Below are 19,773 nucleotides of genomic sequence, written 5' to 3' on the forward strand. Positions count from 1 at the left end.
AGTCAAGATCATGAGAACCTTGCTGAAGTGTGTGAGATAACTAAATTGTATATGTGTGTGTGTGTATCTGTGTCTGTCTCTCTGTCCATCTGATTGTCTGTGTCTGTTACATATAAATTAACAATAAACACAGATTTACTTTCAAAGTTCTGTCTGCCATCTGCTACTGTCAGGGTATATGTTCTGCTTGGACAAAGCCTCTTTGTAACCCTACTGAGAATATTCAGGCTGATGTACTGTCCCCACATACACACAGTGAGAGAACTTCCAAAGAAGGCCTGAACTTCTCACCCTGAGCCTTCTCGGAGCTGTGCCTCAGGGAATTCCCACACTGTACAGCATCAGCAAGAAGCCCCACCTCTGCTTTTCTGCTAAGGTCCTGGGCGACTCTTACCTTGACTTGTTCATTTGAGGTTACTGCACAGAAAACAATCTCTGTGAATCCCTGGGACGGAAACATCCGGAAACAGATACCACCAATGACACGACCATCTTTAATTAAAGCAAGGGTTTTGTGTTTCCTTAAAAAAAATAATAATAATAAAGTTAAGTCAGAGTTTTATGTTTCTTGTTGACTAAAAAGGGCATGGGGGTGCAGGGAGTTCTTTCATCTCGATGCTAGGCACCCATTTCCCTAGACTATGGAGCAAGTCTACTTCATCAAAGCTCCCACGAAAATAAAGGAAGCGTTCCCTGAGAAGCGACTGAGCGTAAGTGTGTGTCTAAAGGGGCTTTGAAACTGGCACGCCCAATGTCTGGGCACTGGATACAGGAGTTGGCGGAAGAGCTCAAAGCTGTACCCAAGGTGGCCTGCATTTCTAAAGAGTTCACACTTACTCGCATAGCGACATTATAGCAAAGAACACAGCATCCACAGGTAGGAACTGTCAAGCCCCAAAGTGTGGAATCTCACCGGACTGTCTCACTCTGACTTGCCATGGGCACAGAGCACATTTCACATAGACTGTCTGGCCAACTAGGTCAAAATACAGCCAGTTGGAGACAGCTGCTTACTTGTTGTTGGGTTCGTTTGTCTGTTTATAGAGTGAGTGAGTGAGTGAGTTATTTGTAGAATTATGTATTGAACCCAGGGCTTTCTTTGTTCATGTTAGGTGAGCCCTTTACCACTGAACTACATCCTCATCCTTGGTTGTTTTGGTTTTCCTTAAACCCAAAGATTTTCTGGTTAATATATCCTAAATTCCAATAATTTTCCCAGGATTACAGAGCGTATGGTGTAACAGATTGTGCTGTCCTCTGTACTTCGCCTGAAGATCCAACAAAACTTTGGTGCAACCCTACCTATATGGCTAACTTGGTCTATAGTGGTACCTCGTTACTATAACAAAGCCAAGAATACATTGACTATGAAGGAAGACACCCTAGTATTTCTATGTTCCCATGGCTAAAAAAATGTGTGGTGCATAAGAGTCCTCATCAGCTTACATTTTTATTTCATTCATTTATGTGTGAGGCTGAATTTATGTGAGCATACACGCTCACAGAAGTGAACGTCAGAGAACATTTTGTGGGAGTTGGTTCTCTCCTTCTACCCCTGAGGTCCCAGAGATTGAACTTAAATCATCGGGCTTGGCAGCAAGCCAAAAGACTTGACCCACTGAGCTATCTCATCAATCCCAGAAATTTAAGCTATAAAATGTCAGTCCATTAATAAGAATGTGTAAAAAGTGTTGATAAATTAATCTTAGTGACTTTGACATGAAAATTCTATCAGCGTGGCTCTCTGTCGACAGCAGGACAGAGTGCTGAGTGTTGCTATCCCAAGGGCTGAGTGTCACTATCTAAATAGTTGCCCCTTGTATTGGAGAAGGAATAAGGAAGAGTGAGTTGGACTTACGGGTCAAAGACGAGCCGTGTGATGTACTCTTTGGGCATTCGGGGCAGCTGGTGGGAAAACACATTCTGTAGACCCACCAGCCACATCAGGATCTTCTTGTTTGGTTTCTGGTTCAGGGAATTGCCCACAACGTGGAATTCAATGACACCCCTGCGTTCTTCCAGCCTGGCTGCCTCATCTCTGGCCGAATGTGCTGACAGAAAATTGGTCTGGGATCCAGAAGACAAGAATAGATTACAAAGGGCTTTTATTTGAAAGTGGTGAACTGCATAACATGAAATCTTTCCATGTTCTAATAATAAAACTCTCATGTGAATTTCGGGGTCTTAAATACGCAGGTGCACAAGAGCACCTGTGCATCCACACCCCACGAATTATTAAGACAAAATAGAAAGGTGAATTAAGTAGGCTAGGTAGATGACTTAGCGGTTAAAAGGGTTTACTGGAGTTTGGATCCCAGCATCCATGGAACAGGCCAGAAGCATCCTTTTGCAAACTTGCAACCCCAGCTCCAAAGAAGGCACAGACAGAAGTGTCACTGGGGTTTGTTGGCTTCCAACCTAGCCAAGAAAATAAGAAGCCCCAGACTGAGACCCTGTTTCAAAAGGCTTGAAGAAAAGTTGTAGGGGAAGATACTGAACACCCTCTTCTGGCCCCTATGCATACGAAACCACATACACAAAAATAAGTGAATAAATTAAGTAGATAAGGTAGCATTATGAAATGTTAATATGTACATGTGCATTATCTTTTATATGGATTAGGCATCAGAAAACTTTTTGTAGTTGCTTTGGAAACAGGGTCTTGCTATGTAGTATAAGCTGCCCTTGAACTAACATCCTCCTGCCTCAACTTCCCCAGTGACAGGAGTATATACATCACTTCTGATTAGGAAAATTGTAAGAGTTAGAGAGATAGCTTAGTGGTTAAGAGCACTGACTGCCCTTCTGAAGGTCCTGAGTTCAATTCCCAGCAACCACGTGGTGGCTCACAACCATCTCTACAGCTACAGTGTACTCATATACATAAAATAAATAAACAAATCTTTAAACAAATAAAGAAAATTATAAGAGAACCTATAGAAAATATTTTAGAAGAGCTGAGGAGATAGCACAGTGGCGAAAGAACCTGCTGCATAATGATGAGGACCAGGATGCAGACTGCCAGCACCTAAGAGTTCAGGTGGATCTGGTGGCCAGCAGTAGAGCAAGCTGACTATTGAGACTAGTCAAAAAGCAACTTATGGGGTTTTTTGTTTGTTTGTTTGTTTGTTTTTGAGAGAGAGAATCTGCCACACATGCACACCGATGTCCTGCCATGCTCATGTGAACACATGTATCAATGCACAAGTTATCTTTAAGACAATATTTCAGGGTGTTAGGAAGACGGCTCCTTGGTTAAGAGTGTGCACTGCTGTTTGGGAGAACCCAAGTGTGGGTCCTACAGAATGCATACTTGGTGTTCACAACTACCTCGAACTCCAGTCCAGAGAGTATGACACCCTCCCCTGGCCTCCTTGGGCACCTGCACTTGCACATGTACACAATTCCACACAAATACACATGTACACGTAATTTAAACAATAAAACAAAATATTTCTGATATTCTTAATCATATGTTCTCTCTCTCTCAGCTACTCAGTTGTTGTAGCATACAAGCAAACATAGAATCATGAATATAGAATACTTGACAGGATCTTCCAACTATGAGGAGGGAAGAGGGGCTTGAGAGACAGCCCAGCATCTACAGAGGACCCATGCTTGGTTTCAGGCACCCATATTGGGAGGCTCACAACTGCCTGCAGCTCCAGTGCCAGGGCATCCAGTGCCCCTTTCTGGCTTCTGTGGGAAGCCTCACATACGTGGCATATGCTCAGATATATGCCATAAGTAAGTAAGTAAAAATAAATATAAACATTTTGAATTGGGGGAGCAGTGAAATGGCTCAGCAGGCCGGGTAATTGACACAAAACCTGAGAAACTAAGTTCTCATCTGATGGAAGAGAAAAAGGATCCCCTCACACTGGCCTCTGACCTCCATTGTCATACCATGGCATGGGTGTCTCCACTGGTGCATGAACACATATATACAAAAGCACGTTAAATAAACCAGTGTTCATTTTAAAGAGAAAACACAACATAATAACATCGAAGCAATGAAAATAAATAATAATAATCAATTAAGGACCATTAAGATAACAGGTTTCAAAATCTTGAAATAAAGCAGCAGTCATATTTATATTCTTAGCACCCTTTTTGGGAAGCTGCTTTTCTTTCTAGAAGTATCTATTGATCCAGACTTAACTCACAGCAGGCTACATGGCCTAGCGCCAGCACCACATTGCTCTAATCCACCGCATGCTGGGCAAGGGAATCTTTGACAAACAGCTCTGCTGGGAAGAAAGATCCTAACTATAGTACCAGCTTTGAGGGCTCGGCTGGTTGTCCCGGTGACTGGGTATCTCTGTGGTAGATATTTCAAGTGACCAAGATACTTAACAACTAGCTTACAAAAAAATGTCTAACACTGTAGCAGCTTTCTTGGGCATGTTGGTACACTACTGACTGCAGCAAAAGATTGTGAAATAGAAGACTGAGCAGCCAAGCTCTGCTCCTGTGTGAAGTGACGAAATCCCTAAAGCCCATGCACAGAAGGAGGTCAGCTTCAGGTCCCTACAGACTGGATAGTCAGTCCAGAAGGAAAGAATTTTATGAAATGGTTCTGTTGCAACACTCAATCTTCCTAATTATCCTTGGCATGAGTAAAAGCGCCACAAAAACAGAGCAGTATGAAACTTACTGATTTAATCTACCATATCAAAAAGATAGACGTTGTTTATACAGTACTACCCAGGCCATGTCTTCATTTCCTGGAAATGTCTCCCAGTTCCTGGATGTCTTGCAATAAGATGAGAACAATGCCTTCAACACAAATGTTTTACCTGCATTGACCTAAACTATCGCACAGATCCAAATAGAGACATTACGCGTAACTTGCTAACAAGGCTCCTTAACAAAGGCAGCATTGTGAGAGAAGAGAAAAGCCTGGAGAATGGCTTTGAGTGACAGGACACTAAGGAGCCTGGGACTTGGCTCAGAGGTACTGGATGCCAGTCCTGTGTTTGACCCCCAGCAGCACACGAACCTAGCAAGGCAGTTCAAGGTCATTAATCCTGGCTATACAGTTAGTCCAAGATCAGCCTAGACCACATGAGACCAGTCCCAAAAAAAGGAGAGAAAGAAGGAAGGAAGGAAGGAAGGAAGGAAGGAAGGAAGGGAGGGAGGGAGGGAGGGAGGGAGGGAGGGAGGGAGGGAGAGAGAGAGAGAGAGAGAGAGAAAGAAAGAAAGAAAGAAAGAAAGAAAGAAAGAAAGAAAGAAAGAAAGAAAGAAAGAAAGAAAGAAAGAAAGAAAGAAAGAAAGAAAGGAGAGAGGAAGGGAGGAAGGAAAGGAGAGACAGAAAGAAGGAAGATAAAAAGGTGAAGAAATGAATACCGAATGCCATGCGTGGTTCTTAACTGAGCCTCCAACAATAATGCATGCTATGAATACTGTAAACTGGCGAGATGGTTATTGGATATTGGGTTGAAAATTAGGCCTCAAGTCAGCAAACTTTCCAGTGAAAAGTCAAGAGATGGACTTTTTGTTTTGCAAGACACACATTCCCGGCCTCAATGATTCCATTTTTCTGCTATGTGTAATGGTGATCAGATAACACAGTCCACAAAAACAATTTCAAGCCTAAACTGCTGGGACACACCTTTACTCCTAGCTAATTAGAAGCTGACACAGAATTCCTTCAGCCCACAAGCCGAATAGCAGATATGACTGGTAGGCTACAGTCTGCCAACCCTAAACCAGACAACCTTATAATGAAGTTAAATTTCTTGAGTGCTAACTCACATGATTATATAAGAGAATTGCTTTCACATGAGACACGGGCAAATGCACTAGGTGTGATGTATTATTACATCTGTTTGGAACTCTGAAAATATTCTAAAAAGTTCGCAGGAGAGGAAAAAAGAGGTAAAGAAAGGAAAATGAGAGGTAATCACTGCCAAATCTCCAGGCACAACACAGTCCATGGCTTTTGTTTTGTTTTGTTGCATTGCTGATGGGAGCTTGAAATTCTTCAATATGGAAAAGTTTCCAACTATTTGAAACTGAAGTTTGCGGCCCTGTATTTGTTATTTATTAAAGGGAACCATATCTTGGCCAGCCATTCCTGCCCCCCTGCAGTGGCCGCTAGGTTACAGGTGACCAGCAGTGTGTTCCCAGCACCCCACCCTCATCTCTGACAGCTGGTGTGGCAGGGAGAGCTGAAGGTGCCTTGTTCACCCTGCTGACCTCTGGTCCAAGCATCCCTGCAGGGTCTGTGATGGTAGACATGACCTCATTGATCAATTCCACAGGAATGTCCCCCATCACTCGACATCTCTTGGCCTCCTCGGGAGCATGAGAGTTGTTCATTTTCCTCTTTTCTCCTGTGATGTTCAAAATAAAAGGCAAAAAAAAAAAAAAAAAAAAAAAAGGATGGTTTGAAATGGAAAATACATACAGATGAATCTAACTTATTTGGGGAAGAGACATAGAGACATGGAGTGAGAAAAGGTCTTGCCTTGTATCCCTGGCTGGTCTAATACTGTCTGTCTGTCTGTCTGTCTGTCTGTCTATATGGCTCAGGTTAGCTTCAGACTTGTAATACTCCTGCTTCAATCTTCCAAGTGCTACGATAATAGATGTATGTTTTCACACTGGTCTCCCAACTACTTTTCTAATAGCACTAATGGCTGACCCTGGGGAAGAAAAGGTGGTGATGGAAGAGAAGGCAGATCACCACCATTGCCAATTCCAGATCCATCTTAAAGATTACATGTTTTCTAAGATGACTTTCAACCTGACATATGAGTTATTAAAGCACGTTTCTTTGTCTTAACTTTTTATTTACTTTTATGTCATGTGCATTGCTGTTTTGCCTGCATGCATCTCTGTATGAGGGTGTCAGATCTTCTGGAATTATAGTTACAGGCAATTGGGAGCTGTCTGACATGGTGTCTTAGTCAGGGTTTCTATTCTTGCACAAACATCATGACCAAGAAGCAAGTTGGGGAGGAAAGGGTTTATTCAGCTTACAATTCTGCTGATAAGGAAGCAGGAGTTGATGCAGAGGCCATGGAGGGATGTTTCTTACTGGCTTGCTGTCCCTGGCTTGCTTAGCCTGCTCTCTTATAGAACCCAAGAACACCAGCACAAAGGTGGTACCACCCACAAGAGGCCCTCCCCACTTGATCACTAATTGAGAAAATGCCTCACAGTTGGATCTCATGGAGGCACTTCCCCAACTGAAGCTCCTTTCTCTGTGATAACTCCAGCCTGTGTCAAGTTGACACACAAAACCAACCAGTCCACATGGGTACTAGAAACCAAACATGGGTCCTCTGCAAGAACAGCTAGGGCTCTTAAACTCTGGACCGTCTTTCCAGGCCTAACCATATGCGTTTGTTTTTTTGTTTGTTTGTTTGTTTGTTTGTTTGTTTGACTTAGAACTTGGATTCTGTTATTATTGGAGGATTGGGACATCAAGGTCATCCTTGACTATGCAGTTCAAAGCTGTGACAAACACATCTCTATGATCATAGATGTCAAAGATTGTTAAAGACTGTTTCAATAGCCTCAAATAGAAGTTTGCTGTTGTTGTTTTGTAAAGGGTTATAAATCTGCAATGTCTTCACAGCAAGAATCTGTGTTTCAATGCTGGGGTAGAATAATCCTGAGCATCCAGCAGCCCAAGCCTGGAGGACTTTTTTTCTGCTTGATATAAGAATTAAGAAGGTTTGTTTTTCAAACCTCCAGTGCTGGTTGATCTGATTATTTACCTCCATCTACACATTACACAACAGGTGTTCATAAGCATGCTCGTTTACTATATTTAGGTATCTTTATATATTTGAAAAATACCAGTAAAATGTTTTGTGTTTAATAAAAAGAAATGGTGCTGGGGCGATGGCTATGGTAAAAGTACTTGCCTTGCAAATGTGTGAATCAAAATTCAGATCCTTAGAACCCACAAAAGCCAGGCAGTCGTGGTAACCTACTTCTAACGCCAGCCCTTGGAAGGAGGAGCCCAATACACCTTTACAGAAAGATGGCCAGCCGGATTAGCCTTTCTCTGTAAGCTTTGGGTTCAATGAAAATATTTGGCCTCAGGGAATAAAGTGGAAAGTGATAAAGGAAGATTCTTTTTGTTTTGTTTGTGTTTGTTTGTTTGTTGTTTGAAACAGGATATAAGAAAGAAGATAAGCCCAGGCTGCCCTAGAGCAAGCTCTGTAAACAAGGCAGGCTTTGAACTCAGAGATTTGGCTTTCTCTGCCTCCCAAGTGCTGGATCTAAATGCATGCACACCCACCCCAGACAGGAAGATTCCTAAGATCAATCTTAGAGTTCCACATACATGTGTACCATACACACTCACATGTATACCATACATAGAGAATGCAAAATCAAAGTTAAATAAATAAATTTTAAATGGTGAATTTTCTTTTCTGATTACAAAATAGTCCACTTTAACACCCACATGTCATAATTTGGGATAGTGGGGTTTGGATTCCTTTACCCTAAAAATGATACATCACAAGGCGATCAAGGCACTGGCTGGGGAAAGTATGCAAAGGCATGGAGAACATTCTCCTATGTTACTCCTGAAAATTGTGGAACATAGTAGCTCAATCCTGACATCCTCCTATCTCGGCCTCCCAAATCTTGGGATTACAGTAAGTATTACCTCCCCCAGCTTCTTAGGACCTTTTCTCCTTTCTATACTCACACTTGAGTTTTCTGGCTTTCTTTATCTTTTACTATTATTACCTGTATTTATTTTTATATCTGGTGCATGCATGTGGGTGGTCGTGTGTGTGTGTGTGTGTGTGTGTGTGTATGTGTGTATGTGTGTGTATGTGTTGTTGTTGTTGTTGAGGCTAGAACACAGAGCTTTCTATGTTACAGGCAAGCACGCCACCTTTGAGCTACATCCCCAATCCAATAGCTGAATGAAAAACACCAATAGTAATTTGAAGTCAGGCATGGTGCCGCATGCTTTTAATCCTAACACTGGAAAGGTAGGCAGATCTCTGCAAGTTTGAAGGTGGCCTGATCTGTATAGCAATTTCTAGGGCAGCAGCACTACACAGAAATACCTGAGGGAATTGTTCACTTTAAAAAAAAAGAAAATAGTAACTTTTCAATGTCCAAATGCAATTTGTTCCTCAAATATGAAGCCCATTTAACACACTTCCACACCATACTCACTAACTTTAAAAAAACAGTACTACAAAGTACATAGTCTATAAAAAAGGCTTCATATATGGCTTTCCTTCCAATTGTACCAACTCTATGAATGTTGGTTTTGAAGATAAGCAAGGATTATCTTTAGATTTTTGGCCAAGAAGTCATCATCTTCCATGATTTGCATGTAACTTGGAAATCTTTCCCACGGGAGTTGCCAATAGCATTTCTTCATTTCTCCCCTGCTGCAACTCCAAGCTTAAGCATGTGACTTGGGTGCCAGAGCGAGGCAGAGTCTTCCCCTCAAGACACTGAATATTTCTCTTGTTTTCAGAAAGAAAATGGGTTTACTTAGTGCACTGCAAGGGTTTCTGGCCAGGCAGCAACAAACTGTGCTGTCTATAGACAACACTGCATATCTCAGAATGACCCGTGGTGATGCTACTGTCTCGAGAACATGTGTACAGGACAACGTCCCCAGAGAGGAAGGAGATCCGCATGAAAGAAAGCTGCTTCCCCTTTAAGTGCTTTAGCCAAGCCACAGAGTTCTGAGTGAGGCCAGGCAAAACTGAATGAGACTAGCAGAAATTTAACGACCACCAAAGGACATACCACGGGGATGCTGTAAGCTTTTACAGTTATAGTTCTGGCTGCTGGCTTGTTTGTAACACAGCAATGCACACACAAAGTCTAAGGTAAAGGGGTATCCACCCATTAATGTTGTGGAGAAACACAACTGGTAGTGAGTTTAGATCTAGCTGAGGGTCTCTGCCACTGACTGAGCTCCCAGTGTGAGCTACAGTGCTCTCTTATTCCCTTAGTAGCTTACCTGGATTTGCTTCAAGCCCAGAAGAGCTTCTGCATCCAGGACTTGTTCTCCCTCCATTGATTTGTTCATGGGAAACAGAATTTGAACTGAACAAGGCTGTCCCAGTAACAGGAGGACTGATCACTGCCCAAGAGAAAAAGAGGCTGTTAGGTGGCTCCTTTCTTTGACAACAAGACTAAAGGACATGTGCGAGCATGAAGTCATACTATGACTACTTAACACCATAAACGCCATGCAAAAACAAAACTGAAGATGCTAGACAGTCATGGATTATAACTCACTGAACAGAGTACTGGTGTAGCCAAGCTCATAAGGAGACAGTAAAGATCTTTCCATGAAGACATATGCCACAAAGTCAGTAAGGACAGATGTTTGCTCTTCTAAAAAATCAAATCAGTCCTTCAACAAATACACAAGTCACCATTCCATCGTGATAAAACTAGGTAAGGAAGACTGAGTGTGGAGGCTGACCTTAGCGAGCAGAATTGCTGAGGGTGGGGTATTAACAAAGCCTAAAAGTTGTTCCCATGATCAATTTTCCCTGAAGCGAAGAAAGTCAAAGGACTCCACATTAACAAGTAAACAACCCTTATGGCAACAGTAGTAGAATAGCCTTATCCGCAGCCTCTAGAGGTGTTTAATAGCCTATCGACTATTAAAATGCTATCTTACCAAGAAAAGAGGCAAAAATGGTAGGCAGTCTATCCATTAGATAACACTGCATCCAGATGCACTTACTGACTTTAACAAGAATACCATTCTCATGTAAGAGACTGACTGTCCTTTGCTCAGAGAGGAGTTAAGTGGGAATATTTGTAATTGTGAATTGGTTTCTGAGAAAATACGCATTATAATAGGTGTGGAAATTTGAGTGACAGATGTTCTCTGTGGGTTCTTTCATATTAGGTCCAAGACTGGAGGTGTTGTCTGGAAAGATGATTTTTAACACTGAGGTGCAGCTTTGCTGATGAAAGTGCATCACTGAATGCAGGTTTGAAGGTTTACAGCCTCACCCCGCTCCCTTCCTGCCTTCCCCGCTTCCCATGAGAATGAAATGTGATTAGCAACCTTCCTGCTCCTGCCACCAGCTCCCACACTTTCCTGCAGTCGTGGACTCTAACCCCCTGGAAGAGGAAGCCAAAATACACGCTTCCCTCTGAGTTGTTTTTGGTGGTGGTGTTTCAGCATAGCAACAAAAAAGTTGAAATAGCAGTATGAGGAGGTGTGTGTGTGTGTGTGTGTGTCCTCTGCCTCAGTGTGCACACTTCTAACTATAGGCAACTGAATCACAAGAAAAGTGGGGTACAGTGGCACCTGCATTTCCAGGTACTTGACAGAATCAGTCCAAGACTTTAAGGCTACTCTGGGCAACATAGAGTAATTTTTGCCCTCTGCACCTCTAAAAGAAGGCTCAGAATATGCTATAAAAAAAAAAAAAAAAAAAAAAAAGCAAAGCTGGCATACAGGATCCTAGCATACAGGGTTCTGAATCTTCAAGTATAAAAAAACCATTGTGAACAGAAGAAACTCTGGGGATCCAGAAGACACAGGAATAGCTGACAGAACTTCAGAGTCATTATTATGACAGCCATTTATCACTGTGGCATGGGTGTACAGACATGACAATTTAGGTGATTACATTCTACTTTCCCAGCAAAGAACACGTTGTAATTACAGGAGAATGGGAGATGACAGCTCACTTCTGACTGGGTTCGTGTACTACCAGAATGAATGGTCTAGCTTAAGGGTAGTAGCCACAGAGACAACCTCTGTCAAATCCATCCTGTGCCATAGCAGTAACCTAACCAGAAGTTAAGCAAGAAGAGGAGGAGTTTAATCAGGCAAAAGTCAAAAGGAGTTTTCACACACAGGAAGAGATTTTCCAGAGGTCTTTCATCAAAGAACTAAGCAACGATGTCACCCCAAGCAGTACATGTATGTCAAAACTCCTAGTACATGATAAAGATGGACTTAGCACTGCTAAAGACAAAAGCAAGGACAATCTGGACCCATTGAGAAGTTCTTTACACACTGAAAGCAGAATCGCTTTCTTGAACCCACAATCCCAACATCTTTCATAACATAGATACCACAGTTAAAGAAGCCAAATGAGGCTTGATCCCTGATGTATCTTGCCAACCACAGTTACTGCGGTTTGAATATGAAAGGTCCCCCATAGGCTCATAGAGTTAAACAATCAGTTTCTGGCTGGTAGTGTTGTTTTGGGTGGTTACAAATCATTACGAAGTGAACCCTTGCTAGTGGCAGTACACTCACTGAGTGGCTTTGAAGTTTTATGCCCTGGCCCGGTTTCTTTCTCTCAGTTCTCTGTGTAAGAATGAAATGTGGGGTGGCTCAGCGGGTAAGAGCACCGACTGCTCTTCCAAAGGTCCTGAGTTCAAATCCCAGCAACCACATGGTGGCTCACAACCATCCGTAATGAGATCTGACGCCCTCTTCTGGTGTATCTGAGAACAGCTACAGTGTACTTACATATAATAAATAAATAAATCTTTAAAAAAAAAAAAAGAATGAAATGTGATAGACAGCTTCCTCTGCCTGCTGTCATGATTCCTCTAGAATTACAAACCAAAATACCACCCCCAAAGCCCTTTATCAACTAGATTGCTTTTTATCAGAGTATTTTATTCCAGTAACAGAAAAGGAAATAAATACAAGTGCTAATAAGACGCATCTTCAAAAGGCCAACATCTCCTGACAGAGCTGAGCTGCCTGAAATTTGATCCACCATTAACCGGACTATGAAATCTAAGACTTCCTGTGTTTAATGTGCTTTCAGCTGTTTGGTTTGTGCTTGCACTGCTCATCAACCTAAACACAGTTGGAGAATTTGAGTTAGTATAACCACTTGCTCGTCTTTAATACTGATGCACATACCAGACTTACAGGCTCTAGACATCTATTTCCTTATGAGAAACAAATAAACACAAAACTACAACTAAGACCCTGGCCTGAGCTTCCTGGTTGCTTTCTGATTTCTATAAAAGGGATGTACCTGTTTGGATTCCTAGTGGGCTGGTTCTGGAAGAGGCTGAGAGAAAATCCGGATCCCAGATAGGAGAATTTTGACTATATACTTCTTCTTCCAACATGGACAGAAACCTAGGCACAGAAAAAAAAAATAATAAAAGTGAGCTTCTAAAAATTATAAATAGTCCTCAAGACTCAGAGACCATCCTGGAAGAGGAACAAAAAGACTGTAAGTTAAGAGCCAGATTTCAGGGAAGACTGCAATACAATGTTCTCTGGACATGAAGAACCACTATACTCAGTAACTCAGAGCATCTGTAAATGCCTGTACAAGACCGGTGCAAGATCAAACAGGTCAACAATCCAAGTAGAAGTGGGAGCACTCTCAAAAGTGCTCACTCCAACAGATGGCTTCTGGGTAGGGGAAAGTCAGTTTTAAGGGTCTGGATCCTGGTAGGTCAACCATATCCCCTCAGTGTGAAGCATAGGGCAGTACAAGTTGGACTTGAAGTCACTTAAAAATAAAGAAGGACACAAAGGGCAGATCTGGGAGGAGTTAGTGGAGAAGAAAATGATCAAAATCTATGAAATTATCAAAGAGTTAATAACAATATTTTTAATTAAAAATAGAGGCAGGAAATGGCTGAGTGATCTAGAACACTGGCAGCATTTCCACAGGAACCAGGTTCAATTCCCAGCCCCCACATGGTGGCTCACAAACATATGAAACTTTCCGGTGATGTGCCCTCTTCAGGATTCTATGGACACTACAAATGCACATGGTACACAAGTACACACTCAGGCAAAACACCCACACAAATAAAATAAAACCTTTTTAAATAAATAAAAAAAAACATTAATTTATTACCAGAGCATCAGTCACCTTAGCAACCTTCAACAAGCAACAGGGTACCCACTCCAATTACAAAATACTTTAGAATTTTGATCTATGTGATGGACTCAGATGGACATTCCTGTGTACTCAAATACAGACTGTCTTTCTATAAACATCTCCTTTACCCCCGCATAGCTTGGTATGACACTGGCTACAGAGTACTAATCAGATGATGTATCCATGGTGAGGCGCACAGCAAATTCCAGCTGTCTATGTAGAAGGCATTGGTGTGTCACCACCAATATCATTACCTACTGATTAGGCACTTTCAGCTTCTGGGACTTCACACTGAATCACCTCACCACCGCTATGAGTACGAATCTCCTATTACACAACTCTCACTAGTTGACAGTGTGGCGAGGGATTGATGCCCTTAGCTGAGCCTCATAAAGCCACTGTGAAATAGAATCCCCTGCACCATGGAAACATGTAAAGTGCAGAGGGATTGAAGAAGCATTCCACATTCCCATGACTACTAAAGAGCAGGCTCTGAATTGAGACCAGTGGTAAATTACTGTACTTACTTCACAACACACTAAATAAACTGCATCTCAACAGCAACTGGAGGCCAACAACAATAAATACACTAGTGTTACCACAGATTACTTTTTTTTCCACTTCAATTCAGAGAGAAAAAATAGAAATACGGAAAAGGAGAGAGAGAAAAGAGAGTGGGTGAGAAATTAATCAATGGGTGTGGGGAAAGAGAGAAAGAAAAACAAGGAAGGAATCTTGTAACAATGGTGGGGGAGCGCCACAAGTTAGAACCAGTACAAGAAACCAGACCCACCGACACCAGTCTGGAATCTCAGCTACTCAAAAGGCTGAGGCAGAAAGATCACCACTTAAGATCAGTCTGGGCATTTCAGCAAGGGACTCTAAAAAAAACCAAAAAAGCAAAAAAAAAAAAAAAAAAAAAAAAAAAAAACCAAAAAACAAAAAACAAAAAAAAACCCCACACTCAGGCCTTTAATCCCAGCACTTGGGAGGCAGATATCGGTGAGTCTGAGGCCAGCCTGGTCTACTGAGTGAGTTCCAGGACAGCCAGGGGTGTTACATATAGAGACCTTGTCTTAAAAACAAAAAACAAAAAACAAAAAAGCCCTAAAATTTAATTCCAGTATCAGAGTATCAGTACAACAAAAATTAGTAACAGCTGGGTACACGCATTCACTCACAGCACTCAGGAGACTAATTTCTGTGAGTCCAAGGCAGCCTAGTCTACTTAACAAGCTCCAGACCAGCAAGGTGTCAGGGCTGCACGTTGAGACTCTGTCTCAAGAAAGAAATAACACGGGAGAAGGTAGAAGTACAGGTGTAGAGAGAGGGAAAACTGCGGTCAGGATGTAATGTATGAAAGAAGAATAAAAAAACTAATAAATAATAAAGGAATAGTAAGAAAATAGATAATAAACCAGTGAAAGAAAAAGCAGCTATAAAGATAGGAAGAATGGTGGAAAATTCAGGAGAGAAGCGGAGAGACCTCCCTGTGTTCCAGGCAAAGAGGTCCTAGCTCTCCGTCTAATACCAGAGGCTCAAAGAGCACCTCCGACTCTCAGCACATATGGTTTTACAGTCAAAACTGTAGGCATAAATCCCCACAGCCTCGGATGTTGACATATTCTATGAAGGGGATTTCAGAGAGGTTGGCGGTAGTCTTAACCTACCATTAGTAACAGAGGAGAAAGCAGCCTTGGTTTCTCAGCTCAACGCACAAGCATGCCAGAACTGGGAGCAGAGGGAGCAACACACTATAATTAGCAAATATCTACAGAGAGCAACATAATTTTGCTATGGAAAGAAAAAAAACTGTCACTAAACAAAGTAATTAAAATTTCTCCCTTAGCACTATAACTGGTGCGGGGCTCAGGGTCACCTTTATCCCTCGACAGAGCCGGATTACTATGGTCTAAAGGCAAAAATGCTCCTTAAGTGGCAAATTAGAAACATTAGGTGGGAAATGGCCTTAATATGGAGGAAAGGAGCTTTAATGACTGAAAGGTGGCCTCTGCGAAGTAGCATTATCAGAGTCACACCCCTTCTCTCCAGGGTGGGGTGCATCCTGTACTAACATCTGGAACCCTGGGCATCGCATGACTGGAGTTTTGCTCCCTGGTACTTGGCCTCCACCTCATATGCAGGCTTCCTTAGAAAAGTTTGATTCTGCAAATGCTGGATGCTCCACTCAAGCCTTCCAGTGATATCCATGGGATTCTCTAAATCAGCCTTTGGATTCAGATTAAACAGTCAGGAAGAGTTCAGTAATCTCAGTTAGAAAACAATCACTATTGGTGATGGTGGTGTGCGTGTGCTCGTGCGTGTGTGTTTGCTACGTTACTATTATTTTTTGAACTGGCTTACAAAGTAACAGGTTTCCATATAGGGTTTTGGGACATATTTTAATTTAGTTGATCCCAACCTAGCAACCCTGGACCTAACTTATTCTAACAAATTTAAAACTGTGTTTAGAGTCAGATTTGGTGATGCACATTTGGAATCCCAGCACTAGAAAAGCTGAGATTAAAACAAACAAACAAACTATGAATTCAAAGGTAGCCTGGACTCAAAGTAAGACCATGACTCAAAACAAGAACTCTTAACATAGTTCATGAGATACAAATTGGGTAATCTGATAATAAAAACTCGGTTTTTCTGGGGCTGGAGAGAAGGCATATGTTGCTCTTGGAGAGAGAGAGGCACCAAAGTCAATTCCCAGACCCACATCAAGCTTGCTCACAACTACCCGGAACTCCAGATCCAGAGAGGCGCCTCTGGCCTTCTGATACTCATACGGTGCTTACATACATGTTCCCGCACACAAACATATACACAAACCTAGAAATAAAATAAATCTAAATATTAGTTTTCCCAAAAGCGTAATTACAATCATCATTGATCAAAGAATACAAAAGTGCCTCTCCCACTCTGTTCCAAATCAACACTTTTCAGTGGGTCAGGGAAGAAAAGCTCTGACACTCCCAGTAGTTCTTAAACCTTTACTCTTTTCTACTCTTTTTCTTTTTTTAACAGAGCTGAGGACCAAACCCAGAGCCTTGTGCTTGCTAGGCAAGCACTCTACCACTGAGCTAAATCCCCAACCTCACTCTTTTTCTTTTTGAAGAAAAAAGAATTCTCCCCCTTAAAAAAAAAAAAAATCATCTCCTTCACTATCTTTGCTCAACAAGCCATGGGCCGCACCACCTTCCCTTGTCCTCAGCCCTGCCCCAGCAGCCGCTCTACTAACTCAGATGGAGTTGCGGCCTCGTGGCAGCTCAGTTGTACCTCAGGTGAGGACGCAGGCCAGGCATGCGTGGACATAGATTTGACCCCATAGGAAGGGGGAAGCAAAAACACTGTGGCCCTAAAGCCCAGGATAGGGCCCTCCAAATTCCTGTTGCACTAACATCATTCCTGAAAGTTCATGCATGCAGCAAAGCAAGATTCAAGAGTCACACAGCGTGTGCATTCTACACTCATAAGAGTTCAGAGGTACAAGGCTGAACTGAAGGAAGCCTCCACCCCAGTTCTGGAGGGCTGCTTTTGAAAGGGTGAGAGCCAGGCGTGAAGAGGCAGGCACTTCCCCAGGGATGGGTTCTTCTGCACCCCCTGAATGGGCAGAAACTGTACCTACGGACTTTCCCTCATCATCTGTAACATCTTGGTACCTGAAATACATAGAGCAAAATGGTGGCTGGGCCCTCTCACAGATCAGGTTGGGCTTTCCCCTTGATGATAAGCTACTGGTACTGTCAGAATACAGTGAAGAGATATTGTGTTGAGTTGGGTACCCACTGGTGAAACCATAGAGTCCAGTCAATAGTTTCAATTCTGTGTCCACACAGACAGCCCTGGTAGGGTACAGAGGGACACAATTGAACAAGAATATGATAAATATTAAAGAGCATAGAGGTGCTGGGCAGTGGTGGCGCACACTTTTAATCCCAGCACTTGGGAGGCAAGAGGCAGGTGGATTTCTGAGTTCAAGGCCAGCCTGGTCTACAGAGTGAGTTCCAGGACAGCCAGGGCTACACAGAGAAACCCTGTCTCTAGGGAAAAAAGAAAGAGCATAGAGGTGAAAGCAATCAGAATTCATTATATACAAGGATTTTCAAAGAACAAATTTGATTAATTTAAAAAGTATTGGCCAGAAGAAGAGTGTCCACATTAAACTCCAGTACTCAGGACACAGGAGCTGGGAGATCACGGTGAACCTAAAGCCGGCCTTTTCCACAGTGAGTTCCAAGGTAATCAGGGTCTCAAACAGTACAAACAAATAAAAACAAAAAAGGACTGCCATGTTTTCTGAAATGCAGAGAGGTTCTGGGGACAGAAGGCTGGTCACCCTCTCTGAGGAGGGATGACCTTCCCTTACTTTATATGAAAGTGTGCCCCCGTATTTTCAATTGTTAATTGTGTACCAACAGAGAGCAGAGTGCAGGCGGGATGAGATGGCCATTTCTATGGCCCACCACCAGGTTTTCTTTATGTATAAGCTTGTCCTTCCGCACCTGCCCAAAAGATAAAGGTCGGGCAGCAGTTAGTGCCCAAAGGCACCCTTCAGAGAAGAAGGAGTATTGTCCAGGTGCTGTTCGGGTCAGACTGGAGTATGGCTTTTTGTATAATAAAGAGCCCAAGGCTCGACCTGGGGCAGGAAGTACAGGGGCAGAAACTTCAGGGAAAGTCAGAGAAGCAGGAGGGATACTGGACACTCAAAGAGAAGGCAGAGGCGGGGCACGGAAGGGAACTGTAAGCCGGAAGTGAAAAGCAAGAGGAGAGATGGATGGCAAAGAAGTCAGGATAAATTTAGATGACCTAGCTGAGAGACTGTCCCAGCAAAAGGCCAACAGCTTTAAATTATTTCTGCGTCTTGTTTGAGCCACAAGGGGTCCGTGAAAGCACTGCAGTACTCTGATGTTCATGATTTGGGTTATTTAAGTAGGCTTTGGCATAGTCCCCACACCCTCAGGCCCTGTGATAAAGCAAAGGCCTATAAGCACGCTCCCTTACTTTGGGAAATGTGTGAGGATTAGCGTGCGCTTCTCAAGAGGCAGTTTGTCTTTTTCCTGTCTGGCTTGCTCCAAGAGTTGTCGCCTCATGATGGTGAAGACGGAGCGAAGCAATGTTCTCCCAAACACCTTTGTGGTTTCGTACCGAGGTAAGCTGTCACAGAACTGCGGTACGTTGCAGTAGCACAACCACCTGCAAAAAGGAGACAAGTTCCATCAGTAGGCCATCAAGCCCCAGCCATCCAAAACATCCAACCACAAAGGCTTTGTAGACAATGAAGCTCGGTTGGAGGAACCAGGCCGGCAATAACCACCAGCATGATCAGCCAACGGGATTACTAGCAAGAGGTGAGTGCAGGTTACCAAGAGCAGCTGGCACCTGGTGGCCTCTTCCTAGTCTGTTGTGCAGAGAGCCTGGCGTCCAATTCTGCTTTGTCAGGTGACTACATCTGTGGCTACGCTACATGGCTCAGTGAACACCTTCTTGCCGATAAAACAGGACAAAGTCACAAATACTTCGTTGGACTTTGCAGGATGAGATAGCGTGTGTTAGGTACAGAGTGTAATTTGAGTTTATATTGAAATTATAGGCCAGGAGCAATGGCCAATAATCCCAGCACTATGGATGCTAAAGTGGATGAGGATTGAAGATTGAGCCCAACATTGCTGCATGCCAGCACGGAAGTTCCCGAGGTCCAAAGTAAAATGTGTACTTAGCACATGGAACACCAAGGAAACAGGGCTACCGACCTGGGTTGCTCAATCTTAGGAGGTCAAAATGTGCCATAATCAGACGTGTTGTTAGGTATAATCCCGTCACTGTTCATGCAAAGTCAGATTCAAATAGATCACATCGATTAGAAAACCTACTAATCTGAAACATCCTATTTTTAAAGATAGCTGGTAAGCATCTGAAA

The 19,773-nt window shown here is 42.8% G+C and overlaps 1 protein-coding gene across 2 annotated transcripts in view; it reads right to left on the bottom strand.

The window, feature by feature from the left end:
- Positions 1-19,773, bottom strand: part of Kat2b (lysine acetyltransferase 2B) — a 97,388-nt gene that overhangs the window by 18,093 nt on the left and 59,522 nt on the right. For both annotated transcript variants that reach the window (XM_052191942.1, XM_052191943.1), the window contains exons 6-11: positions 18,858-19,049; positions 12,981-13,087; positions 9,965-10,087; positions 6,202-6,338; positions 1,859-2,067; positions 395-521 (exon numbers count right to left, since the gene is read on the bottom strand). In XM_052191942.1, coding sequence (XP_052047902.1) covers positions 395-521; positions 1,859-2,067; positions 6,202-6,338; positions 9,965-10,087; positions 12,981-13,087; positions 18,858-19,049 — 895 coding nt within the window. The remainder of the gene's footprint in view (positions 1-394; positions 522-1,858; positions 2,068-6,201; positions 6,339-9,964; positions 10,088-12,980; positions 13,088-18,857; positions 19,050-19,773) is intronic.

This window comes from Apodemus sylvaticus, chromosome 9 (genome assembly GCF_947179515.1).
Source record: "Apodemus sylvaticus chromosome 9, mApoSyl1.1, whole genome shotgun sequence".
In the NCBI taxonomy this organism is placed as follows: Eukaryota; Metazoa; Chordata; class Mammalia; order Rodentia; family Muridae; genus Apodemus; species Apodemus sylvaticus.